The 23,210-nt window shown below is 37.2% G+C and overlaps 3 protein-coding genes, 1 long non-coding RNA gene, 1 other non-coding gene and 2 pseudogenes across 6 annotated transcripts; 4 read left to right on the plus strand and 3 right to left on the minus strand.

The window, feature by feature from the left end:
* Nucleotides 1-577: 577 nt before the first annotated feature.
* On the minus strand, nt 578-1,895 carry LOC113308203. Its single transcript, XR_003339569.1, has 2 exons — nt 1,631-1,895; nt 578-1,547 (listed from the first exon to the last, which is right to left on the minus strand). It is a non-coding gene; the product is annotated as an uncharacterized LOC113308203 (long non-coding RNA).
* Nucleotides 1,896-4,034: 2,139 nt separating this feature from the next.
* LOC113309730 lies at nt 4,035-7,586 on the plus strand (annotated as a pseudogene).
* Nucleotides 7,587-7,940: 354 nt separating this feature from the next.
* On the plus strand, nt 7,941-9,389 carry LOC113309733 (chlorophyll a-b binding protein of LHCII type 1-like). Its single transcript, XM_026558243.1, has one exon. The coding sequence runs from the start codon at nt 8,266-8,268 to the stop codon at nt 9,076-9,078; it is 813 nt and encodes a 270-aa protein (XP_026414028.1). The 5' UTR covers nt 7,941-8,265; the 3' UTR covers nt 9,079-9,389.
* On the minus strand, nt 9,375-13,042 carry LOC113309731 (annotated as a pseudogene).
* LOC113309732 (serine carboxypeptidase-like 51) lies at nt 12,730-16,420 on the minus strand. The gene is made up of 12 exons (XM_026558242.1): nt 15,586-16,420; nt 15,403-15,497; nt 15,206-15,313; nt 14,823-15,107; nt 14,645-14,712; nt 14,449-14,554; nt 14,110-14,321; nt 13,947-14,016; nt 13,754-13,804; nt 13,577-13,629; nt 13,338-13,473; nt 12,730-13,057 (listed from the first exon to the last, which is right to left on the minus strand). The coding sequence occupies exons 1-12, from the start codon at nt 15,704-15,706 to the stop codon at nt 12,992-12,994; spliced, it is 1,371 nt and encodes a 456-aa protein (XP_026414027.1). The 5' UTR covers nt 15,707-16,420; the 3' UTR covers nt 12,730-12,991.
* Nucleotides 16,421-19,731: 3,311 nt separating this feature from the next.
* TRNAV-UAC lies at nt 19,732-19,805 on the plus strand. The gene has a single exon. It is a non-coding gene; the product is annotated as a tRNA-Val (tRNA).
* A 1,322-nt stretch (nt 19,806-21,127) lies between these two features.
* Nucleotides 21,128-22,712, plus strand: LOC113314181. 2 transcript variants are annotated; one of them, XM_026562948.1, is made up of 4 exons: nt 21,128-21,293; nt 21,417-21,623; nt 21,733-21,996; nt 22,097-22,709. In XM_026562948.1, the coding sequence occupies exons 1-4, from the start codon at nt 21,291-21,293 to the stop codon at nt 22,310-22,312; spliced, it is 690 nt and encodes a 229-aa protein (XP_026418733.1). In that variant the 5' UTR covers nt 21,128-21,290; the 3' UTR covers nt 22,313-22,709. The 2 variants fall into 2 exon arrangements, with proteins under 2 accessions (XP_026418733.1, XP_026418734.1); XM_026562949.1 differs by lacking the exon at nt 21,128-21,293 and having other exon boundaries at nt 21,560-21,623; nt 21,723-21,996; nt 22,097-22,712.
* The last annotated feature ends 498 nt before the right edge of the window (nt 22,713-23,210 follow it).

Below are 23,210 nucleotides of genomic sequence, written 5' to 3' on the forward strand. Positions count from 1 at the left end.
ACTTCATCACGACAAACATGTTCATGTGAGGAGTTTGACCTGGATCATAGCAGCATCCCTCTCCTGTGGAATTCTGGATCAACCTCGCTGACTTTTTCTAAAACATGCATAAGTAGGAGGCAAGGAAAATCTAACTGACATTTAAACTTCTTCGGTCCATAAGTATAACTGGCATTGAAGTAGTCCTACATGATCCTTTCATCTGAATCACTATGATTTCTCCAAATGTGTTCTTTATTCTTCAAGACAACTGGGACTTGTTGTTGTAAATCATGCTTTGTTCCACCAGTGGATACAGTAACACAACTTACGCGCCGTATCATCCAAGGATAACAAACTTCTCTCACATGTATCTTCTTAAAAAATCCTCCACGGTTAACTTAAAATAATTTGCACAAATATTTTATATGTCCATCAATGTAATCTTAATATTATCATTGTATCGAGTTATCAACTTCATTCTTTTTTTTTCATTATTACTTAATCAATGTAATTCGCAATGTTATTTAAGATATGTTCATTATATACAACACAATCATTCATGTTCGCAATGTTTTCGCAAAACAGAATCAAAACATGAATAAAAATACTAAAATTCTATTAAAATGAGAATTGCTTCAAAACCTTACCTCGAAATCATTTGTGGTTCGAATAAATAAATACATATATCTTCACAGTAACAAGAACAATAAACCCTTATTACAAATTGATAAAGATCTCTCAAAATCTTTGTGATTTGATGAAAGAAAAAGTAGGATTTGGAGCGAACCAGGAGAAGGAAAACTGAGTTCTTTCGTATACATTTATTAGTATCGCGTTGAATGGTTTAGCGCGTCAACTAAAATTTCCTGGTCAAGCAGTTGTCTAATGTTGGGTCCATTTTTTATTTTTTGCTAAACCGTTCCACGCTCCTATTTTGTTTCATATTTTTCAAACCTTCAATGCCATGACAGCCCGACCTAATTCAAGGTGATGTGGATCTTAATTTGAAGCTCCATAATTTATTTATTTTTATATGAGAAAACCGGGCCCTGGCCCCTATCCGAACCGTCCAGTTGAACTGGCCCGACTGCAAACTCAACCCGCCAAACCCAACTATACAACTACCCTAATACAAATCTTTACTGTGGGTATTAAACCCATGTGACTTCCTCCTTACTGGAGTTGATGGGAAACCGCCGAGCTACAAGCTTGGACCATGAAACTCCATAGAACTCAGCTTAAGGCTTAATCCAATCGTCACCCAAGATTTAACATTCACATCCACGACACATCACCAAAACTCAAAATCCAAGCCTTACAAAAATTCAAGATTCAAGTGAAAAACGCCAAATGATATATAGTCAGACGCCAAACCATTTGGCGTCTGATCTGTCAACCGTTAGATGACCAAAAAAACTATGAACCCTACCGTCTACATCATCCTGACATTTGAATTTCGGTAAAATATTTCCTAAACGCCCAACCAATTGGCGTTTCAAAAATTTTTGGGACGCCAAACCGTTTATCGTCCCTTTGTTAATTTTATATCACATTATGATGAACAGCTGAAAGCAGGTAATTATAAAGCTATGAAAACCACAATATTCAACTTAACATAAACATATTCAGTGGCAGATATATAACTTACCTTTTTTTTCGAGCAATTTACAACATTGAGTTTCAAAAGCGAGGGCTTCCCCATGCGCATATTTTGTTGTTCCTGCACCAAAATGATAAACCAAAGTCTCCTTCAGACATTGACAAAATCGTATCAGCAGAAATACCAGATAAGGATGCTGATCCAAAAGGATATGAGGCTGTGGTCCAATTTATGATGCATGGGGTATGTGGAGATCAAAATCCCAATTCCCAGTGCATGCAAAATAATAAATGTTCAAAGCATTTCCCCAAACAATTTTGCAGGCAGACAACGGTTGATGTTAGCGGTTTCTCAGTTTACAAAAGACGGGATGATAAACGCATGGCAAAAAACAAGGGTATTGATTTAGATAACAGATGGGTGGTTCCGTACAATAGAAACTTGATTGTAAAATACCAAGCACACATTAATGTGGAAATATGCAACAAAACCCGGGTCATCAAATATTTGTTCAAATATATATGCAAAGGAAAAGATATGGCAGTCGCGGTAATTGAAGAAATCTCACAAAAAGATTCAACAGTTCCTGAGGGTGAAAATTTCTCAAACAGAGATAAGCAAAATGGCAAGGTGCAGAAAATAGATGAAGTCAGCAACTACTTACATTGTCGCTACGTATCGGCCTCAGAAGCAACCTGGCGACTGTATAACTTCGAGATCCAATTCAGAGATCCGAGTGTGGAGAGGTTGTCTTTTCATTTACCGGGTGAACAACAAATCATATTTCGGGACAACGAAAACTTGAACGCAGTGTTGAATCGAACATATCCGGAAGAAACAAAGTTCATACAGTGGATGAAAACAAATAAAAAATATAAAGATGCAAGGGAATTAACTTATGCAGAATTTCCAACAAAATGGGTCTGGGACCAGACTAAAAAGAAGTGGTCTAGAAGAAAATCGAAGGGAAGAATTGGAAGGCTATATCATGCACATCCAACATTAGGTGAGAGATTCTACCTGCGTTTGCTGCTCAACATAGTAAAGGGTCCACGCAGCTTTGACGAATTTAAGACTGAATGGATTTGTTCATCCAACATTCAAAGATGCATGTTTAGACTTGGGTTTGCTGGATGACGACAAAGAATGGCACGAAGCGATGGAAGAGGCGGGATCGATGGGGACGAAGCTAAGAACTGTTTTGTAAGAAACTTGGGTTATAACAAGGGCAGTTAGTGGACCCGGGGAGTGGCTAACCTTCTGTGAGAGAATACTTACATTAACAATGGCAGTAGACCGAAAGTGCAGGGACGACACTTAGGTGATACTCTATTTGAACATATATGACACACGGAAATGGAAAGAGATTGGACGCCAATAGTCCAAAATCATTTATTTTAATTTTTGGAGAACTACCAAGTAGATGGAGCAGACACTTATAAAGAAGGCTATTATTGGGGCGTCACACTTCAATAGAGGGGTTTCATTTGAATTTTTAATGTCCAAAAAAATAGTTATGGGATATCCTAACACATACAAAATGTCTAGCTTACCCTTTAACTAAAATAAAACTTAAAAACCATAGAAGTGATTTTACGTCCAGGTTAGGATTAATTCCAACCATAAAATTTTATTTGCATGTAGATTAACGTCCAGGTTTGGATTAGTTTCCAACCGTAGAAGCTCATTTTAAGTTCAGGTTTCTTTTAATTCCAATCGTAAAGTCCGATTTTACGTCCAGTTTTCTTTTAATTCCAACCATAGAAGTGATTTTACGTCCAGGTTTAGTTGAATTCCAACCGTAATTTTCAATTTTACGTCTAGGTTTAGTTGAATTCCAATCGTAATTTTCAATTTTACGTTTAGGTTTAGTATACTAAATTTTCCTTTCGTCAACCTAGCCGTAAAAATTGATTTTACGTCCAGGTTTCTTTTAATTCCAACCGTAGAAATTGATTTTACGTCCAGGTTTTGATTGATTCCAACCGTAGAAATTGGTTTTACGTCCAGGTTTGGATCGATTCCAACCGTAGAAATTAATTATTATCTAATTAAATTAAATAAAATTAAAATTAACTAAAGGGTTATTCGGTCATTACAAAATTATTTGAGATAATAGATTTTTAATATTATTTCTAAGTGACCCGTTTTTGTCCTATTAGGTGACACCCGTCTAATGAAATGTGACGCCCCAATGATAACCTTCGAGATGACAAAAATTAACCAATTCAACTTTGACAAATGTTCGGCATAATAAATCCTCATGAAAAATTATCGTATGCATTAAGTTTTCAATGTAATGAAAAAAATATGAGCAAATCCTCATGAGAATCGCGACAAGGCTTCTATTGGAAAGTGCTTACGATAATTTAAGTTTCATACGTGCTTTTGTATGATGCCATATGAAGGCTATGATACTGCTACATTTTAAGCGCCTACGGTATAAGCACTATTGCAACATCCGGTGCGTATGCACCGGGTTAGATGATTGTAAAAACTAAAAACTGCAACCTCCTCGTTAGACCTAAACGGCTAAACCTCGGCGGTCTGCATCTTCTCTCAAAGGTAAGGGATTCTTACTCGTTAGACCTAAACGGCTAAACCTTGGCGGTCTGCATCTTCTCTCAAAGGTAAGGGGATTCTTCCCATCTCGATATGCTTAGTTTCTTCACAAACATAATCATAACAATCTCTAGGGTTTCACCAATTCACAATCTCCTCACTAAAATTCTTCGTCTTAATATTTTAAAACCCTAGTTAGATTTCTTCTGTTTGTTTGTTGATATTACTGAACTTGATTTTGGGTTTTATTGAATTGTATTGTTAATAATGGGCGATTTTGAAAGAGAGAAGATTAGGAATATTTGTATTCTAGCTCATGTTGATCATGGCAAAACTACTTTAGCTGACCATCTAATTGCCGCTTCTGTTGGTAATTTTCTCCACCCAAAACAAGCTGGTAAAATGAGATATATGGATTATCTAGCTGAAGAACAAAGAAGAGCGATTACCATGAAGAGTTCTTCAATAGCTTTACAATATAAAGACCATTCTATTAATCTTATAGATTCTCCAGGACATATGGATTTTAGTAGTGAGGTTTCTACTGCTGCTAGATTAAGTGATGGTGCATTGGTGTTAGTTGATGCTGTTGAAGGTGTTCATATACAAACACATGCTGTTTTACGGCAGGCATGGATTGAGAAATTGACTCCTTGTCTGGTTTTGAATAAGATTGATAGATTGATTACGGAGCTCAAGATGACTCCGATGGAAGCGTATACGAGGTTACAGAGGATAGTTCATGAAGTTAATGGTATTATGAGTGCATATCAGTCCGAGAAGTATTTATCAGATGTTGTTCATTAATTGCTGGGTCTGTGAACGAGATGGGTGATGAGAATTTGGAGTCTATGGAGGATGATGAGGAAGATACTTTCCAACCTCAGAAGGGAAATGTTGCTTTTGTTTGTGCATTAGATGGTTGAGGTTTCTGTATTAAAGAGTTTGCTGAATTTTATGCATCTAAACTTGGGGCGAGTGTAAGTGCTTTGCAGAAGGCTTTATGGGGGCCTCGTTATTTTAATCCGAAAACAAAGATGATTCTTGGAAAGAAGGCAATTGGTTCAGGAAGTAAAGCGAAGCCAATGTTCGTGCAGTTTGTGCTAGAACCACTTTGGCAGGTTTATCAGGCAGCATATGAACCTGATGGAGATAAAGCGGTGCTTGGAAAAGTTATTAAGACATTTCATTTGTCTGTTCCTCCTCGTGAATTAGAGAATAAGGATAAGAAAATTGTGGCTCAAGCTATTATGAGTCGCTGGCTTCCTTTGTCAGATGCAATCTTGTCAATGGTAATTAGGTGTATGCCTGATCCTGTCGCAGCACAGTCTGTTCGAATCACAAGGTTACTCCCAAAGCGAGTGGTTCTGGATTACGCGGCCAGGACTGATGTGCATGAAGAAGCAGAGAATGTAAAGAAATCTGTTCAGGCATGTGATGCAAGTGCTGAAGCACCATGTGTTTCTTTTGTGTCTAAGATGTTTGCTGTTCCTATGAAGATGCTTCCACGTAAAGGTCCCAATGGTGAAACTGTCAATAACTATCCAGATGAAGGCGGGGTCGGTGAATCAGATGAGTGCTTCCTTGCATTTGCAAGGATTTTTAGTGGGGTTCTTCATGCAGGGCAGAAAACTAGTGTGCTTTCAGCTCTCTATGATCCATGTAAAGGTGAAGAAGCAATGCAGAAACATCTGCAGGAAGCTGAGATTTAGTCCTTGTATCTCATGATCGAGCAGGGTTTGGAAGCGGTGGCGTATGCCAGGGCAGGGAATATTGTTGCCATACGAGGCCTTGGTCATCACATCTTAAAGAGTGCAACCCTTTCATCAACTAGAAATTGTGGCCGTTTTCGAGTATGGTTTTCCAAGTTGCTCCTACTCTAAGAGTCGCAATTGAACCAACTTATCCCACGGATATGGCTGCGCTTACAAAGGGATTGGTCTTCTGAACCGCGCAGATCCATTTGTAGAGGTTAGTGTTTCTGCCACAGGAGAACAAGTGCTTGCAGCTGCAGGAGAGGTTCATCTAGAAAGATGCATAAAGGATTTGCAAGAGAGGTTTGCAAAGGTGTCTTAATGTCTCAAAACCCCTTGTGTCGTATAGAGAGACCATTGAAGGGGATGGGTCCAATTTCCTAGATAATCTGAAGGTCTTGACTGGTGGCTTGGATTGTGTTGAGAAGACAACTCCCAATGGTCGATGTGTTGTTCGAGTGCAGGTTGTAAAGCTTCCGCCAGCACTGACGAAGTTGCTTGATGAAAATTCTGATCTACTTGGAGAACTTCTAGAGGGAAAACCTGCACAGAGAAATGACAAACTATTGGCAACACATAGAGAAGAGAATTCTGTAGAAGATAATCCAATTGAAGCACTTAAAAAAGGATAACGGATGCTATAGAGGGTCACATCGTGAGTGAAAAACTCGACAAGGATAAAGCTGATGAATGTAGAAGTGTGTGGCTTCAGTTGCTGCGAAGAATCTGGGCACTTGGACCTAGGTATGTTGGTCCTAACATTCTTCTGGTTCCGCACGCCAAAGAAGAGAGTGGCGACCATTCGGTTCTTATTCGAGGCTCGGCTTTTGAAAAATCTATAGAAAAAAGTAGTTCATTGTTTATGGAAGCAGAAAGTCTCCAGAGCAGTGTGTTATCTGGGTTTCAGCTTGCTACTGGAGCTGGACCTCTGTGTGATGAACCTATGTGGGGCTTGGCATTTATAGTTGAAGCTAATGTTATTCCAGTGGAGAATCATTCCAATGAATCTGATGTTTCTACTCAACTAACAGATCAATATGGCATCTTTACTGGGCATATAATGACAGTAGTGAAGGAAGCATGTAGAACAGCTGTGCTTCAAAAGCAACCTCGAATTGTGGAAGCCATGTATTTTTGTGAACTGAACACCCCAACCGAACAATTGGGCTCCATGTATGGTGTTCTAAATAAGAGACGTTCTCGAGTTCTGAAGGAAGAGATGCAAGAAGGATCTTCTTTGTTCACAGTGCACGCATATGTGCCGGTTACTGAGAGTGTAGGATTTGCAAAGGAGCTTCGAGAAAAGACATCAGGAGCTGCAAGTGCCTTACTTGTACTTAGTCATTGGAAAGAGCTGTCTGAAGATCCTTTCTTTGTACCTAAGACAGAAGAAGAACTTGAAGAGTTTGGAGATGGTTCTAGCGTTCTGCATAACACTTGTTTCATCAGTTGGTAGGAAAACAAAAGGGGTTGTACAACTACACACACATGTCACCAGATATTCTCTAACCTAGCCTGTAATTGGGTACTCTAAGAACACATAGTACTAGGCCCCAGAAGGTTGATATCTCTGTTTTTGTAGTTCAAAATTGTAGGAGAGATTTTCATTTTTGTTTTGTTTACCCCAGGGTTGAATTTTGCATCTTTATATGATTATCGATGAGTCAGGACTCGGGCACTCTTTCAGTGTTATGATGTGATTATTTTTTTCCAATTAAACCTTCAGAGAGTAACATATGCAGAATACATACCTCTACATTTCATGTAGATTGCAACTAGAAAAAGTCTTATGTGTTTGTGCATCTACTTGAGAACTATTTGTCAACACTATTGAAGGCAAAAATGCTTTGATGTTTGTTTTTTTCAGTTTCTGTTATTTCATTACTCTTTGACGGGATTTGTTTTTTTTTTCATCCTCTTGTTTTCTTTTCATTTGGCTTAAAAGTGAGACGGTGCCTTTACAAGCAAAGTAAAATACAGCCACCACCTGTTAGCTTGTATGGATGTTGACGTAGCAGCGAATTACTAATTGTTGGAATATTTCATTCACTTGTGACTTGCAAATATTACTACTCAGGTTTACTATTTAGAGATAAAGGGATCATGCTGTTTGTCAGATTAATAATGCAGAGAAAAATCCAGGAGAGCCTAAATTGCTTGGCTGAGAAAGGAAGAAGGATTCTTGCACTTGTGGTGCCATCTGAGGACCAATAAGAACAAGGCAGAAGATCTGCATAGATAGATATGTCTGGCCCCATATTGGCTTATAAAAGATACATAAACTCGATCAATTCAGCACATCAAACAACACACCTAATACCTTCTTCAACAGTTCACCAGCCTTTTTTTTTTCTCTAACCAAAGCAAATGGCATCCATGGCTCTCTCATCCCCATCATTTGCAGGCACCGCTGTAGCTTTGAACTCGCAATCAGAATTTCCAACCAATGTTAGACCCAGTAGCATCGGAAGGATCATGATGAGGAAGACATCAGCAAAGAAGCCTGCTGCTGCTTCAGGAAGTCCATGGTACGGTCCAGACCGTGTCAAGTACCTTGGACCCTTCTCTGGTGAGTCTCCATCGTACCTAACTGGTGAATTCCCTGGTGATTATGGCTGGGACACTACTGGACTATCTGCAGATCCAGAGACATTTGCCAAGAACCGGGAACTTGAGGTAATTCACTCGAGGTGGGCCATGCTTGGAGCTTTGGGATGTGTTTTCCCTGAACTTCTCTCTAGAAACGGAGTTACATTTGGCGAACCTGTTTGGTTCAAAGCTGGTTCTCAGATTTTCAGTGAAGGTGGACTTGACTACTTGGGAAACCCCAGCTTGGTCCATGCGCAGAGCATCCTAGCCATTTGGGCAACCCAAGTTATTCTTATGGGTGCTGTCGAAGGTTATAGAGTTGCCGGCGGTCCCCTAGGTGAGATCGTCGATCCACTTTACCCTGGAGGTAGCTTTGACCCCTTAGGACTTGCAGAGGACCCAGAGGCATTTTCTGAGCTAAAGGTAAAGGAACTTAAGAATGGGCGACTTGCTATGTTCTCCATGTTCGGATTCTTTGTTCAGGCTATTGTTACCGGCAAAGGTCCTCTAGAAAACCTGGCAGATCACCTTTCTGACCCTGTAAACAACAATGCTTGGTCCTATGCTACCAACTTTGCACCAGGAAAGTGAGAATATACATGGCAGTGAGCTAAGGTGATATCACTCCTGCAAGGGTGATAGAGTTTGCTTTTCTTGTCCTTCGGCTATGTTTATTTTTGTACATTCATTTAGCTTGTGAAATTGGGTAGCCTATCTTGTAAAATGTGAAACCTAAATTTGATCGGAATACAACAACAATCATTCTTCTGTGCAAGTGCAAGATTCTTATTCTTCAGGATTTGCTTCTTTTCCATTCAGAGTGAAAGCATGTATGTTTTTAGCTGTGCAACCCTATAATTTACATGGAGATAAATGGCAAGCAGTGGTGTTAAATTGTTACTATAATTGGTTTTCAATCAACTTTCAATACAAAAGCATGAGCTCCGGTGACATTCTGCTCAAGTCAAAACGGCATAAACAAAAAGTCAAAAAGCAAGGGTTGGAAAACAAAGACACGCCATTTACTAACTTACTGTTTCATTTTTCTCCTTTTCTGACCTTATTTCATCTTTATTTTTCACAATAACGAGTTGATTGACATTGCGTCTGCTCAAAGTCAAAATGATGAGTTAATTTGGAGATTGTGTAATTTCCCCTATCATCTGCAACGAGACACAAGGCTGATCAACAGTTACCTGAAAACCACACAAATTTGATTAGAATCAAGATCTTCTGACAACTATTTAAACCAGCAAATAAGCAATTTGGTACGAGAATGAACACTTACAAAATGACCAGCACCCAAAATCCAGTAGAAATGCAGATTCTTATATGATCTGACAAATCCTTTAGTAGTTGTAGTATCATTTTCACAGTACAAAGGTTTTCTATCCAAACTCAAGAAACTTTTAAGCCCTCCCCACCTGATAAAATCAACCAAGAGAAAGTCAAATCATCACCAAAAATGGCCACACTACACGAGATAAGTTTGCCTAATCTCAAAACTTACTTGAGTATCTCAACCCATGCTTCAGTTCCCTTGGTTGAACAAATGAGATCAACCTAACAAATAAGATGGGATTACCTCAAAGTTCGAACATGAAAAATCTAGCTATTGCATTTTGTCTCTAAAAAGAGACTTGCCATTCCAAAGTGGGGGATAAAGCTAGACTTCTGTCAAGGTTCGACACTCAAACATACCTGTCCATTGTACACTGTCACATTGACCCCATTCTTTAGCAGTTGATCAACCTGTACAAATAAGTACATTTCAACTCTTTAAGTATGTGTACACCAAACAGTTTTGGATAGTTAAGAAACCATGGTTACCTCATTGATCCTTGGCTTCATGAAGTCACCGGATAGAGCAGAAAAAACACTCTCAGACTGACCTCCCCATCTGAAACATAAGAGTCCCAACAATATTTCATTTTTCTTGTTCTGAAAGAAAGAAAAAAACAAGTATTTGTTTTCAAACAACTTACGTAACATTCTTCGGGATAATCTTGAGTTTGGCTCTAATGGTAACATCCATGAAGGTATCCAAATCCCCACTCCCGCCGGGAGAAAATCTATGGGAGTTACCAAGATATGTTGAGTACTTTCGAAATGACGTTGCTGCTTTTGATGATTGTGGAGATGTAACCGTTGCTGGTGATGGATCATTCGTAGAGTCCAACATAAAATTGTAAAAATCCTGCAATACCAAAATTTAGTGGAATCGACTATCGAGAAGCATAGACACCTTGCAAATGATGCCTCTCAGACCTGGTATCCAAATAATTTACTGCTGAAATAAGGAGAAAAAGAAGGATTGAGTACCATTGAATTGCTGCCCCAGAAAATCACTTCCTCAAGGTCGCCCCATGAGTCTGTTGCATTTACAAATTTTCCAGCTTCAATTTGTCGCTTAATCTTTTGAGCTAGTCTGAAGTGCAACTTGTCAGTTGATAAAGTCATTAATGCAATAAATCAAATGGTTATAGAAAAATGTTCAAGGTTTTCGACCTTTTCGATTTTGCAAGTCCTTGTTATCGAGCCGTGATAAATCTTTAAGCAATGGCCCCCATGAGAACTGCACACATGCAAAATTTGAAAGTGTATGATTCACTGTAACCAAGTAGAATTCCAACATTTATTAAAATACTTAGAATCCATAAGATGATTACTTACCACATAATCTTGTGGTGAAATCCAACTATCACCAAGAGCAGCCCCTCCAAATTTGAGTTCCAAATGACCAGTCTTAATGGCCTTGACAACTGATAATCCAAGAGTAACAGCAAATTTACCACCATAAGATTCGCCTACAACATATAAAGGACTCTTTTGAAGTTGTTCATTCTTATTGAAGAGTTTCCTCAGCAAAGTAGTTAAATCAGCTGCTGCTTCTTCATCAGTTTTCACATATGCATTGTCATCTTCCACAAAACTATACCCACTTCCCACTGGATTATCCTTCAATCACATCAAAATCAAAGAGCTAATCAAAACTCCAAGAAAACAAACACCATGAGATTAAAAGTTTGCATACTGATGGAAATGATGCACTTACTACAAACAAGAGATCAGCTTTCTTCAACCAAGTTGAATTCCTTGGATTCAAGAAGTTGTCTACAGGTTCAATTTCTCTAAAATTGCCAACCCCAACTCCTGAGCCTCCCTGTTTGCAACCCAAAAAATCATGAACACACTCACTTTTGATTCAAACAGATTGATTAAGTGCAGAGCATACTAACAGGTCCACCCTGCAACCGTAGAATTGTAGGCCAAGGTTTTGAAGGATGATCAACTCTGTATGTACTCTTATAATGCCACCAAAACATATGTGCTTCTACAGAAACAAATGAGAATCAAGTTAAAGAGTATGAGCAAGTAGAAAAAAGATAAATGAGATATTGAGTGACAGACATACTTGGCCTAACTTGAACATGACCCCATTGTTCAGAACCATCTTTGGTTCCTACACCCATGGCAAGACCTCCATGAACAAAAACAAGTAGAGTGCAAAGGAGGAGATTAATGAAGTTCATTAGTTTTGTGTAAAGATTAACACTTCCTAATGAAATAGAAAAGATTAACACAAACACAAGTTGACAAATTAGAAGGGTTCTGTAAAGAATGAGTGAGCAGAAAGAGTGAAGCTTTGTGTTTGAATATGTAACAGAAAAAATGGACTTCAAATAGGAATGGGAAAAAAATAAAAATTCTTTGTTATACGACTTTCGATAAAGGACTTAATATCTGTACATGCGAATATCAAAAAGTTTGTTGGTTGAATGGTTGTTGATCTTGATTAGTATCATCCTAATTCAATGTTTTAAACGACATTCTTCTTTGTTTTTTCAAATAATACTGTATAAGAATCCTAGATAGACTTTTGCAGGAGACGCTTATTTACACCTGGGTATCATACCAATTTTCGCAAGTCTTCTCATGCGCTCAAAATATGCAGCTGCTTTGACAAGTCCAAAATATGTTGCAACCTTTCGGAGCTATTTACATAAGTTCACGTAGCTTACTCCCGTTTTTGTACCGGGATTAGAACACTCATTTTTGTTTAAAATCAAAATACACTGAAGTGAACGAGAGCTCAAAGGCTCTTCAAACCCTGACCAGATTCTGACTATTTAAAATGGTCAATAGACGATGCCAGTTTCAGTTTAAGCAGGCATTCCAGTTTCAGTTGAAATGCCATTTTCGTATTAAAACAAGCATCATTTTGATGCAAAAATGACCATATTTTTGGTAATTGAAACAAGCATCATTATTGATTTATATCGTTAAATTAGAATCGCGCCAATTGAAAAAAATAACAGTTACAACTTTGCAATACAAAAGCATTAGCTGAACCTGGTGACATTTTTGCTCTCTCCCATCGTAAGTCAAAATGTAAGGGCTGGAAAAACAAAGTTTATTTCTCTTTCTGTGGCCTAATTTTACCTTTATTTTTCACAATGATGAGTTAAACGATATCGTGTCTGCTCAAAGTCAAAATGATGAGTTAATTTGGAGATTGTGTAATGTCCCCTATCATCTGCAGTGATATACAAGGCTGATCCACAGGTACCTGAAAATCCACACAAATTTCGTTCATCATCATTCATTTGCTTAGAATCATAATCTTCTGACAACTGTTGGAATCAGCAAACACCAAAAGCAATTCATGGTTCTTAGTTACTTATTACACTAAAAAGTTCGGTAGGACTATTTTAGTGTCTTTTGACTTTGTGTGTGTGCATGTGTTTTGGTTCAGTAAACAAATCCATTCAGGGTTCAAAAAAGAGAAATTGAAAAATTCATGATCAACCTGCATGGGCTTGTAAACTAGTACAGGAAGGAATACTTACAAAATGACCAGCACCCAAAATCCAGTAAAAATGCAGATTCTTGTATGATCTGACAAATCCTTTAGTAGTTACAGTATCGTCCTCGCAATAGAGAGGATTTCTATCCAAACTCAAGAAAGTTTTAAGCCCTTCCCACCTAGTAAAAAAATCAACCAAGAGAAGTAAATCTGTCAGCGAATTGTCTTTCTTATACACATATTGCAACAATTAGAACCATTAAGAGACATTGTCAATCTTACTTGAGTTTCTCAACCCATGCTTCAGTTCCCTTGGTTGCACAAATGAGATCAACCTAACAAAGTAAGATAGGAAATGGTTGATTAGTTGAAAGTTGAAACAGGAAAAATCTAGTTATTGCATTTTGTCTCCAAAGTGGGGAATAAAGACTTTAATCAAGGTTTGACACACAAACATACCTGTCCATTATACACTGTCACATTGACCCCATTCTTCAACAGTTCATCAACCTGCACAAAAAAAATAAAATTTTCAACTCTTTACAATATGTCATCTTCAAAAGTCATTTCTACATCTAATACAATGAATAAATTTTTTCAAATGTTGTACATTACACAAAACAGTTTAGGATAATTAAGAAACCATAATTACCTCATTGATTCTTGGTTTCATGAAGTCACCGGACAGGGCAGCAAAAACATTCCCAGACTGACTTCCCCATCTGAAACATAAGAGTACCAACAGTGTTCATCTTTATTGTTTTTGGAAGGACAACAATAAAAGGTAGCACTGTGAATGTTTTCAAACAACTTACCTAACATTCTCTGGGATAATCTTGAGTTTGTCTTTAATAGCACCATTCATTAAGGTACGTACATCCCCATCCCCATCGGGAGTAAATTTTTGGGTGGTGCCAAGATATGTTGAATACTTTTGAGATGACACTGCTGCTTTCGATGATTGAAGAGACGTAGCCGTTGATTCTAATGGATCATTTGCAGAGTCCAGCATAAAATTGTAAAAATCCTGCAATACCAAAATTGAAATGAAAAGCATAAACGGCTTGCAGATGATGCCTCTCAGAGGTAAAGCTGGTGCTGAAATATGTCAAACTAATTTGACGGTGAAACAAGGAGACAGAGGGAATGGGTACCACTGAATTGCTGCCCAAAACAATCACGTTCTGAAGGTCGCCCCATGTATCTGTTGCATTTACAAATTGTCCAGCTTCAATTTGTCGCTTAATCTGCTGAGCTAGTCTGCAATTTGAAACAAGAATTTGTCAATTGATAAACTCATTATTTCACTGATCAACTAATTCTTAAGACAAAATGTTCAAAGTGTTAGACCTTTTCGATTTCGCTAATCCGTTGTTATCGAGCCGCGATAAATCTTTAAGCAATGGCCCCCATGAGAACTGTACACATTCAAAAAGTAAAATTGTACAGTTCACTTGAACCAGCATTTACAAAAATAATTTGACACCATACTTAAGATGATTAACTGCATAGTAATACTATTACTTACCACATAATCTTGTGGTGAAATCCAACTATCACCAAGAGCAACCCCTCCAAATTTGATTTTCAAATGACCAGCTTTCATGGCTTTAACAATTGATAATCCAAGAGTAACAGCATATTTACCACCATAAGATTCAGCTACAACATATAATGGACTCTTTTGAAGTTGTTCATTCTTATTGAAGAGTTTTCTTAACAAAGTAGTTAAATCAGTTGCTGCTTCTTCATCAGTTTTCACATATGCATTGTCATCTTCCACAAAACTATATCCAGTTCCCACTGGATTATCCTTCAATCACACCAAAATCCAAAAACTATCAAAAATCCAAAAAAAAAACAACAGTCTGATATCAAAATTTGCATACTTAATGGAAATTATGGACTTACTACAAATAAGAGATCAGCTTTCTTCAACCAAGTTGAATTCCTTGGGTTTAAGAAGTTGTCTAGAGGTCCAATTTCTTGAAAATTGCCAATTCCAACTCCTGAAGCACCCTGTTTGCAACCCAAAAAATATAAAAACAGATTCAAATTTTGATTCAAACAGAGGATAGTTATAGATTGATAAGTGTAAGGATACTAACAGGTCCACCCTGCAACCATAGAATCATAGGCCAAGGTTTTGAAGGATCATCAACTCTGTATGGACTTTTATAATGCCACCAAAACATATGTGCTTCTACAGAAACAAAGAGTGAAAGAATGAGAATCATGTTAGAGAGTGTGAGCAAGTAGAAGATTACAGAGATATTGAGTGACAGACATACTTGGCCTAACTTGAACATAACCCCATTGTTCAGAACCATCTTTGGTTCCTGCACCCATGACAAAACCTCCATGAACAAAAATCAGTAGAGTGCAAAGGAGGAGAGCAATGAAGTTCTTCATTGAAATTGAAAGAGAAAAAACAAAACAGAAACCAGAGATTGAAATTAGAATGGTTATGTAAAGAATGAAGGAAGAAAAAAGAGGGAATCTTTGTGTTTGTATATGTAACAGAAAAAAATGGACTAAAAATAGGAATGAAAAACAAAAAAAAGTGAATTTTGAGGATGATGAAATCAAAGATATGAACAAATCTACTTCCCTATACTTATTATTATTAACTTTATTACTACTATAGTAAACGTGTGGGGGATCAAATCAAAAGAGTTTAAGACAATGCAAACATATGAAAGCTGTCTTTCTAAAATAAAATATATAAATATTATTCTCAAAAATAAGGAAAAATATCATAAAAAGAAAAACACTGTTGATTTTGTTGGTTGTTGATCTTGATTATCATCATTGAAAAGCACTCAACAAGATATTAATCATCTTAATTCAATGTTTTTTTCATCATAAACAACATTGTTATTCATGTTATTATGGTTTTTAGTCCTTTTCTTTTGGTGGTTATTGAATGAATTAATATAAAGAATCCTAGATAGATAAACTTTAGCCCAAACGAAATTGTGTGGCAAATCTTATGTTTCAAAGATTGCGTGTAATTTTGTAACAAGAAAATTGATATATCATCACAAGGTTTACATATAAAAGGTAGAGAGAGATAGATTGCGTATGGATAGCAAAGGACTACTTCTGTTTGCAGCAGCCAGTAAATCTAGGAGCAGTCAGCAGAGTATATATATATCTCTATTCTCTCCTGTGTATAGAGAGGGGGGACTGTTTGCACCTGTGTATCATCCGAATTTTCGCAAGTCGCATCGCATTCCTTCAAAATATCCAGCTGTTTATGGGGAATCGGCAAATTTTGCTCACGCTCGAGAAATTATTTTGCTCCAACATTTTTGGTGTCGCAACATCAATTGGAGATATCATATTTGCTGATTTTTCTTAAACATTTTTTTAATATGATAATACTCGCTAAAAACCTAAAACGCTTAGGGCAATTCACATGGCCTATGTTTTTTTGTTGAGCCACGTGGACAAACAAACTGCGTTTTCCACCGTGGAAAACTAGAGCAAAATGAACAGATTTGGTTTCCAGGGCCCATTAATATTTCTTTTTTATATAAACTATTTTGTAGGATAAATATAAAATATAATATGTAGGTGAGATAAAATAGGATAAAGTGAGATAAAATATGATAAAAAAAACTAGTAAAGAAATCGGTTGTTGTACTTGGCGTGAGTGGAAGAGTCGCGGGGGTGTGAGGAAGAGCCACGGGCGTGTAAGGATGCTCCGCACGTTTTTGGTACAACCGCCAACGAGTGTTCCACAATCGTCCGACCTTCCATCACAGGCACGTCTCTTCTTCCAACTCACTCAACAAACCAACAAATCTGTTTGTTGGTTTGTTCATCCGTTTTTCATGTTTGTTGAGTCCATAATAGGATCAAAATAAACAAATCCTTGTTTTGTTGAGTCCATAGGAATTGCTCTTTGTAAGTAAAAACAATCAAGTGAATTTTGTTGATTAAATGCCTTTCGTATTTTCCAATGGTTAGTTGTGATGCAGCTACATTAGAAAATACTTGAGTTGTGCACCAGCAAAATGTTCTCCAACCCAGGCGGACGGGCAGATAAGGGTGTCCACCGTTATAAAAGCAGGTTAAAAATTAAATGGTCTAGTTTTTATCGAGTGGGCATCAAATGCGGTTACAAAATACTGAGTCGCTCTATCGAGTGGTCAAGTCTTCACCGCTAAGTAGGGAACTGACCTCGATAGGTAAATGTGTAAATTTTCTTATTTTCCCATCAGATTTTGCCACTTTACCTAATTCTATAGTGATGAAAATTGACAAAATGCCGACATCATCGTAGTACAGTGGTAAAGACATTGGGCGATGATACAAGCGACTTTAATTTGAAACTCGTTAGTACCAATTTTTTAACAATCAAAGAAAAAATTTTTTGGCAAATTGTGGAAGTCTAAAATATGTTGCAAAATTTTGAAACTGCCTAGTAAATTCATGTAGCTTACGCCCAACTCTGGACCTGATCGGAAGGCTGATTTTTTGGTTCTGCGACTAGTTACACTGGTATATTAGAATATAATTGTCATAAAACTTAGAGAGTTATTTTGTATGATGTGGACTTCCAATGTAGATGCTAGATTCGAAGCCCATAATACTGAGCCTCATAATGAAAATAAATAAGAGGTCAAAGGCTCTTTCAGTCCTAACCAGATTCTGACTTATTTTTTGAATGGTTAATATCTATTCGATTATAACCTCAGCCAATGAAGGCAATGATAAATGTCATCATTGTCATGGCTGCAATCGCAACTTGTAAGGTCCCAAAATGTACTACACTATTATCACAGGGAATGTAGTTGAATTGTACTATAGACCTATTAATTGAAGTTGCTTTTTAAAGCTCTATGACTTTTCTAAGAATCTGTGATCTATCTCTATCCAAGGATGAATGATGGAACAACGCTGTTGCAAAAATCCGTGAGAAAGTAAAAAAACTTTCACTAGAAACAATTAGCTAAAAGTCCGAAGATATGAATCTCTTTTTGTTATCTACTCTATCTATGGTGTGTGTGGATATCGTGAGAGGGGCAATCAGAATTTGTTCATCCTTTTCAGAGTTAGTTTTTAGATGATCCCATTAAAAGTTCATCTTTTTTCCATTAAAACTGCAGGCAACTGTGAGTCTGTGATCAAGTGGTGGGTCTTCATGGCAGCAACGTATGTAACCCCACAAGCTTTGATTTGATGCCATCATGTTAACCATCTTCTTTTTCTTGTTTTTTCGTCATTTTATGCGGTATATATCATGCACATATTTTATCAGCATGGAAGAATATTGTCTTTGCTGTTATGGCTTTGGGACCTAAAAACAAAATCATTTTTTGTGTGTGGTCAGACAAACAATAATTCTAAGCAAATCACAAGAATGAACGAACATCAATATACAGTTTTAGGGGTCACAAAGGTGTTTGTGAAAATGCCACTGTGAAATATTTACAAAGTCTAAATTTCCTGTACTTGTAATCTTGGTTGTTTCTTACTTAACATTGTGTATACTAACTTGTCTCCTGTATTGTCACTTGGTATATTTTCTAACAGCTTTCTGGAAATCCGCTATAGAGTGGCGCACCATTATTCTTGAGGTTGAAATTGCCCTATCCTGTAGGAAAAGCTAAACAATCGATTCAATTGTCAATCGTGTTCATGGTTCACCCTATATTTTGACAAAATAAAAGTTGAAATCTATCTATTCATTTGAGGCCAAGCCTATGAGGTTTGGTCAAGACATTTGTGTGTCCAGAACCTAGAAAAGGAAATTTGGCACATATCAGAAGTCCAATAATCACATCAAGGGACACATGGTCCATGTTCTTATCTATCAATCTTCATGGTCCTTCTACATTAAGTCTTCCACTTGACTTAAAAAGTTAAAAATCTTCATACCTCTTGTACTTGGGAATTCAAAACATGTTCTCGTGTCAGTAATTTCATTTAGAGACTTGGGAAAATTAAGGTATGAAGGACATGTTCCCATGTCCCTATTGTTTTTGGATCATGACATGAGTCTCTAGTTCATGCTCTAACTATCACACAGTTTGGTTTGAAAATTGTGAGCAACATAATGTTTATTTACCGGCCTTTTGCGAACCCATTTGTGTCCAAATTTGGTGTGTCACAATTATGAATTATGCCAGCTTAACTGGTGAATGTTGTTCATTTGGATATTATAGTTTATTAAATTTGTGATGATATGATGATCATAAACATCTATTCAGTTTCCTTTCCAGCACATGTTGCTATCATATTATTGCTTCCGTCCATCAGATGCACTTAATTTCCTCAATATCGTTCTTGTTTTGTCTTTTGCTTTGGCCTATGCAATTGATTGATGGGCAGTTTTGAGCATACTTGTCAATCCATAACTTGGTGTCGGTGTGAAGATTTTGATTACTGCTGAACTTATAGTTTGCAATCGGTTTTTGTAACAACCTGGTGCTGTGGTGTAGTCGGTTATCACGTCAGTCTTACACACTGAAGGTCCCCAGTTCGAGCCTGGGCAGCACCAATTTTTTTTAACCTTCGCAATTTTAGAAGTTGAACTTTCTTCTAATTGGTCGTTTAGGGCCATGAAGTTGAGGCGACTAGGCGTAGCCATTTCTGTCACTGTGAGGCCAGGGTTGGCCCAAACAGAGGCTCATCTATATGAAGCCCATAACGAAGTAACATGTCGTATACGTCGGCAATATAAGTCCAACCTCAACAGAACATTTTTGTTGGATTTATCCTTCAAACTATGTACACTGAGTACCCGCAACATTTTGATTTTGATGGAACTCAATGTTAGTAATCGTTCTCTTCGTGACATTTTTGATTCAGAATCTAGTCACACTGCTGGACTACCTCAGCAGCTGGTTAAAGTTTGTGGCCCTTAACCTCAAGGCGAACAAGGTCCAACCATTACTCTTCTATATATGCATGCTGCACGCAATAAAGTCTATTAAATGTGGAATTCTATATCTTTGGTTTTGGCAACTTTCTCTTTCAGTAGACTGAGAGGGAAAGTCGGTTGGTAATGACCTTACCTTCAAGCCATTATTTCCTCCCTTTCTTTGCAATTGTTTGCATAGAGCTAAGAAAATACGGATTTTAAGTGCTTTGGTGATTTAAAGTAATCAGATAATGACTACATATGTCACTATAGTCTGAAGTAACGTGGTAAAGTCATTGAGTGATAAATTCAGTGATGTGAGCGCAAAATTCATCGACAACGCGGTCACTATGGACCAAGATAATAATTGGGTTATGACTAAAGCTTCACGAACAATAACAAATGAAGAATGTCTGAAACAGAAAAAAGTTATCCGACAATCCGGCAAAGTTTCGCACTGCTGGAAACCCAAACTGAAACGCCTGGTGGCGTTCCGCCAGCGAATTCATCACTACTGTAAAGTGCAGGTATAGGTCCTTTTCACACATAAAAACTGTCTAACCAAATCCCGCCACCTGGCACCCCTGAAGCCCACGTGGAAATGACGTCACTCCCAAACAATAACAGGCATCATTTTGTAAACCCTAAAATCAAGTTGGCTTTTGCCGACCCTGTGAGTTGTGAGTGAGGAGGCTTAACCAAACAGACGCAAAGAAAAAGCCAAATTATATAAAAAAGAGAAAGGTTTTGCGTAAAGCGCCAAAAAAAGAAAAAACCAATTCCCCCAAATTTCCTAATCCACTATACCATCTTTTTAATCCTACGGCTGTTATTCAATTCAACCCCATCACAATCAGTCTCATCCCTACGATGATCAAGTTCCCTAATTGACTTCTAGCTAGTAGTAGTATTACTAGTCCTAGAGAAAACAAATGAAACCCTTGGTTGTTGGTTGAATTTCTAAGTTCTGTGCTGTTCAGCATTTTTCTTCTCTTTTTCTCTGGTACCTCCACATTTATGATTTTCTCCGTTTCTGAGCCACCAAGAAAATTCAGTCAGTGATAGTGGATCGGTTGTTCTGAGCGCATTCAATTCCGTCCGTCGACTCGCAAACCTCGAAAAATGGTAACATTGTAATGAAATAGATAGATAAGATAGTATGTGTACCCACATTTATGTTCTTGCTATGTATTTTTTTCTTCTCAAAGAAATTGCAGAAAAATGTTGTTAAAATGTGAAATGTTGCAGGGTGATGAGTTGGTGTCGGAATCGACAATGTTGATTCCACCGTGGTTAGAGACATTGTTGTCGACAACAAATTTCTTCTCTATATGTCGATCTCACGAAGACGCTGCTCGGAATGAATGTAATATGTATTGTGTGGACTGCAATCTTGATGCCGCATTTTGCTTTTGTTGCCGTTCCGCGGATCATAAAGATCATAATGTTATTCAAGTATGTTGTTGTTTGTGTCTTTCTTTCCATCTCATTATGATGATAATTTTGATTTCTTACAAATTTTGATTAATTTTTTTGTGTTTTGTAAAAATGGAGATTTGATCAGATAAGGAGATCATCATATCATGAAGTTGTTAGAGTTAGTGAGATAGAGAAATTCTTCGACATTGATGGAGTTCAGACTTATGTTATAAACAGTGCAAGGGTTTTGTTCCTTAATGAAAGACCTCAACCAAAAGGAGGAGGAGGTATTAGTAAAGGAAGTGGTAGTACCAGTGGAGGATCATCATCAACAGCAGGCTCTCACATTTGTGAGATTTGTGGTAGAACTTTGTTAGATTCATGCAGATTTTGCTCTTTGGGTTGTAAGGTAAACTAAACCTCCTTGATTTAAACTAATTCATCACTACATTGTCATTATTTACATTTTTGTTTAATTTTTTTTTAATTTTCCTTATTTTTTTTTTTAGGTTGTGGGAATGAGGAAGAATAGAAATGCAAGTTTTGTGGTAGATGAAAGAAAGCGTGAAGTAAAGGAAGGAGAATTTCATGAGGAGAGTACAAAACAACAACAAAAACAAAATGTGTATCCATTCAAATCCCCAATTGCAGCTACAAATATCAACACCACTCCAACAAGTAGAAGAAGAAAAGGTATTCCTCATAGAGCACCATTTGGGTCCTAGCTAATTAATCAACCTAATAATGTATTTACTTTCTTGAAAACAACTATACTTCTCAATGGAATTTGAGAAGATCATCATCATCCGTTTCGTGTAAGATACTGCTTGCCTAAATACGGTTCGAAAGATTAATGTCAAATGCGGATGAATACAAAGAAACGTGCCGAATGGAAAAACCTACTACAACGACAGAGTTGGTAAAATTATGAGATGTTGATATTATAATCGTAGTGAAAGATTTGTGAATGTGTAAACCTTGACATAATTCATTAAACATTCTCGAACTGTGCCTCTCTGAGTGTCATTCTCTTTACCCCATTTTTCTAATGTCATACTCTTTGTATTTGTGGAAGAAAAACGAAATCAATGATGTTGAATTATTGTTGGGTCTACATGTAGATTAAGCTAAATGAAATCTAAATTAATGGCAAGTTGGGTACTTCTTATATGGTTTAGACTTTAGACCTCTTGGGAGTGGGACTAGGTCCACCACCAAGGCACCAACCACATGGGTTAAGAGAAAAGTTATAAATCTGTTTTTATGGAGAATATATAATGGCTTTAATGGTGGGAAAGGCATATTTTTTAATCTATTCTTTTAATAGATGAAATTCACAAGAACCAATCAGCTTTCTATAGATTGTGACTGGCTAAATTTTGGTATGAAAATTTTGGGGATTTCTTGCTTGTATGAATATCCAATGTACTTCTTTCCAGGGTCCACTTTTCTCAATTTCAAAGGCATGAAACACTTTCCTTGAACCACTCTAACAACAAGGATAGTGTAAATCTTTCATGGTATGTATACAACTCTATGTGCTATGAGACCTTTTCTTTTTCTCAGTATGGATATATAATGGAAAAACTTACTCATTATGGATTGGATATAATGGAAAAACTT

This window comes from Papaver somniferum, chromosome 9, assembly GCF_003573695.1.
Source record: "Papaver somniferum cultivar HN1 chromosome 9, ASM357369v1, whole genome shotgun sequence".
Classification (NCBI taxonomy): Eukaryota; Viridiplantae; Streptophyta; class Magnoliopsida; order Ranunculales; family Papaveraceae; genus Papaver; species Papaver somniferum.

Coding starts and splice junctions, on each gene's coding strand:
- LOC113309733 (XM_026558243.1), top strand. CDS start 8,266: ATGGCATCCATGGCTCTCTCATCCCCATCATTTGCAGGCACCGCTGTA.
- LOC113309732 (XM_026558242.1), bottom strand. CDS start 15,706: ATGAAGAACTTCATTGCTCTCCTCCTTTGCACTCTACTGATTTTTGTT. Junction 14,555..14,644: donor GGATTAGCGAAATCGAAAAG/GTCTAACACTTT, acceptor TTCAAATTGCAG/ACTAGCTCAGCAGATTAAGC. Junction 14,017..14,109: donor ATTATCCCAGAGAATGTTAG/GTAAGTTGTTTG, acceptor CTTATGTTTCAG/ATGGGGAAGTCAGTCTGGGA.
- LOC113314181 (XM_026562948.1), top strand. Junction 21,624..21,732: donor AAGATCATAATGTTATTCAA/GTATGTTGTTGT, acceptor AGATTTGATCAG/ATAAGGAGATCATCATATCA. Junction 21,997..22,096: donor TTTGCTCTTTGGGTTGTAAG/GTAAACTAAACC, acceptor TTTTTTTTTTAG/GTTGTGGGAATGAGGAAGAA.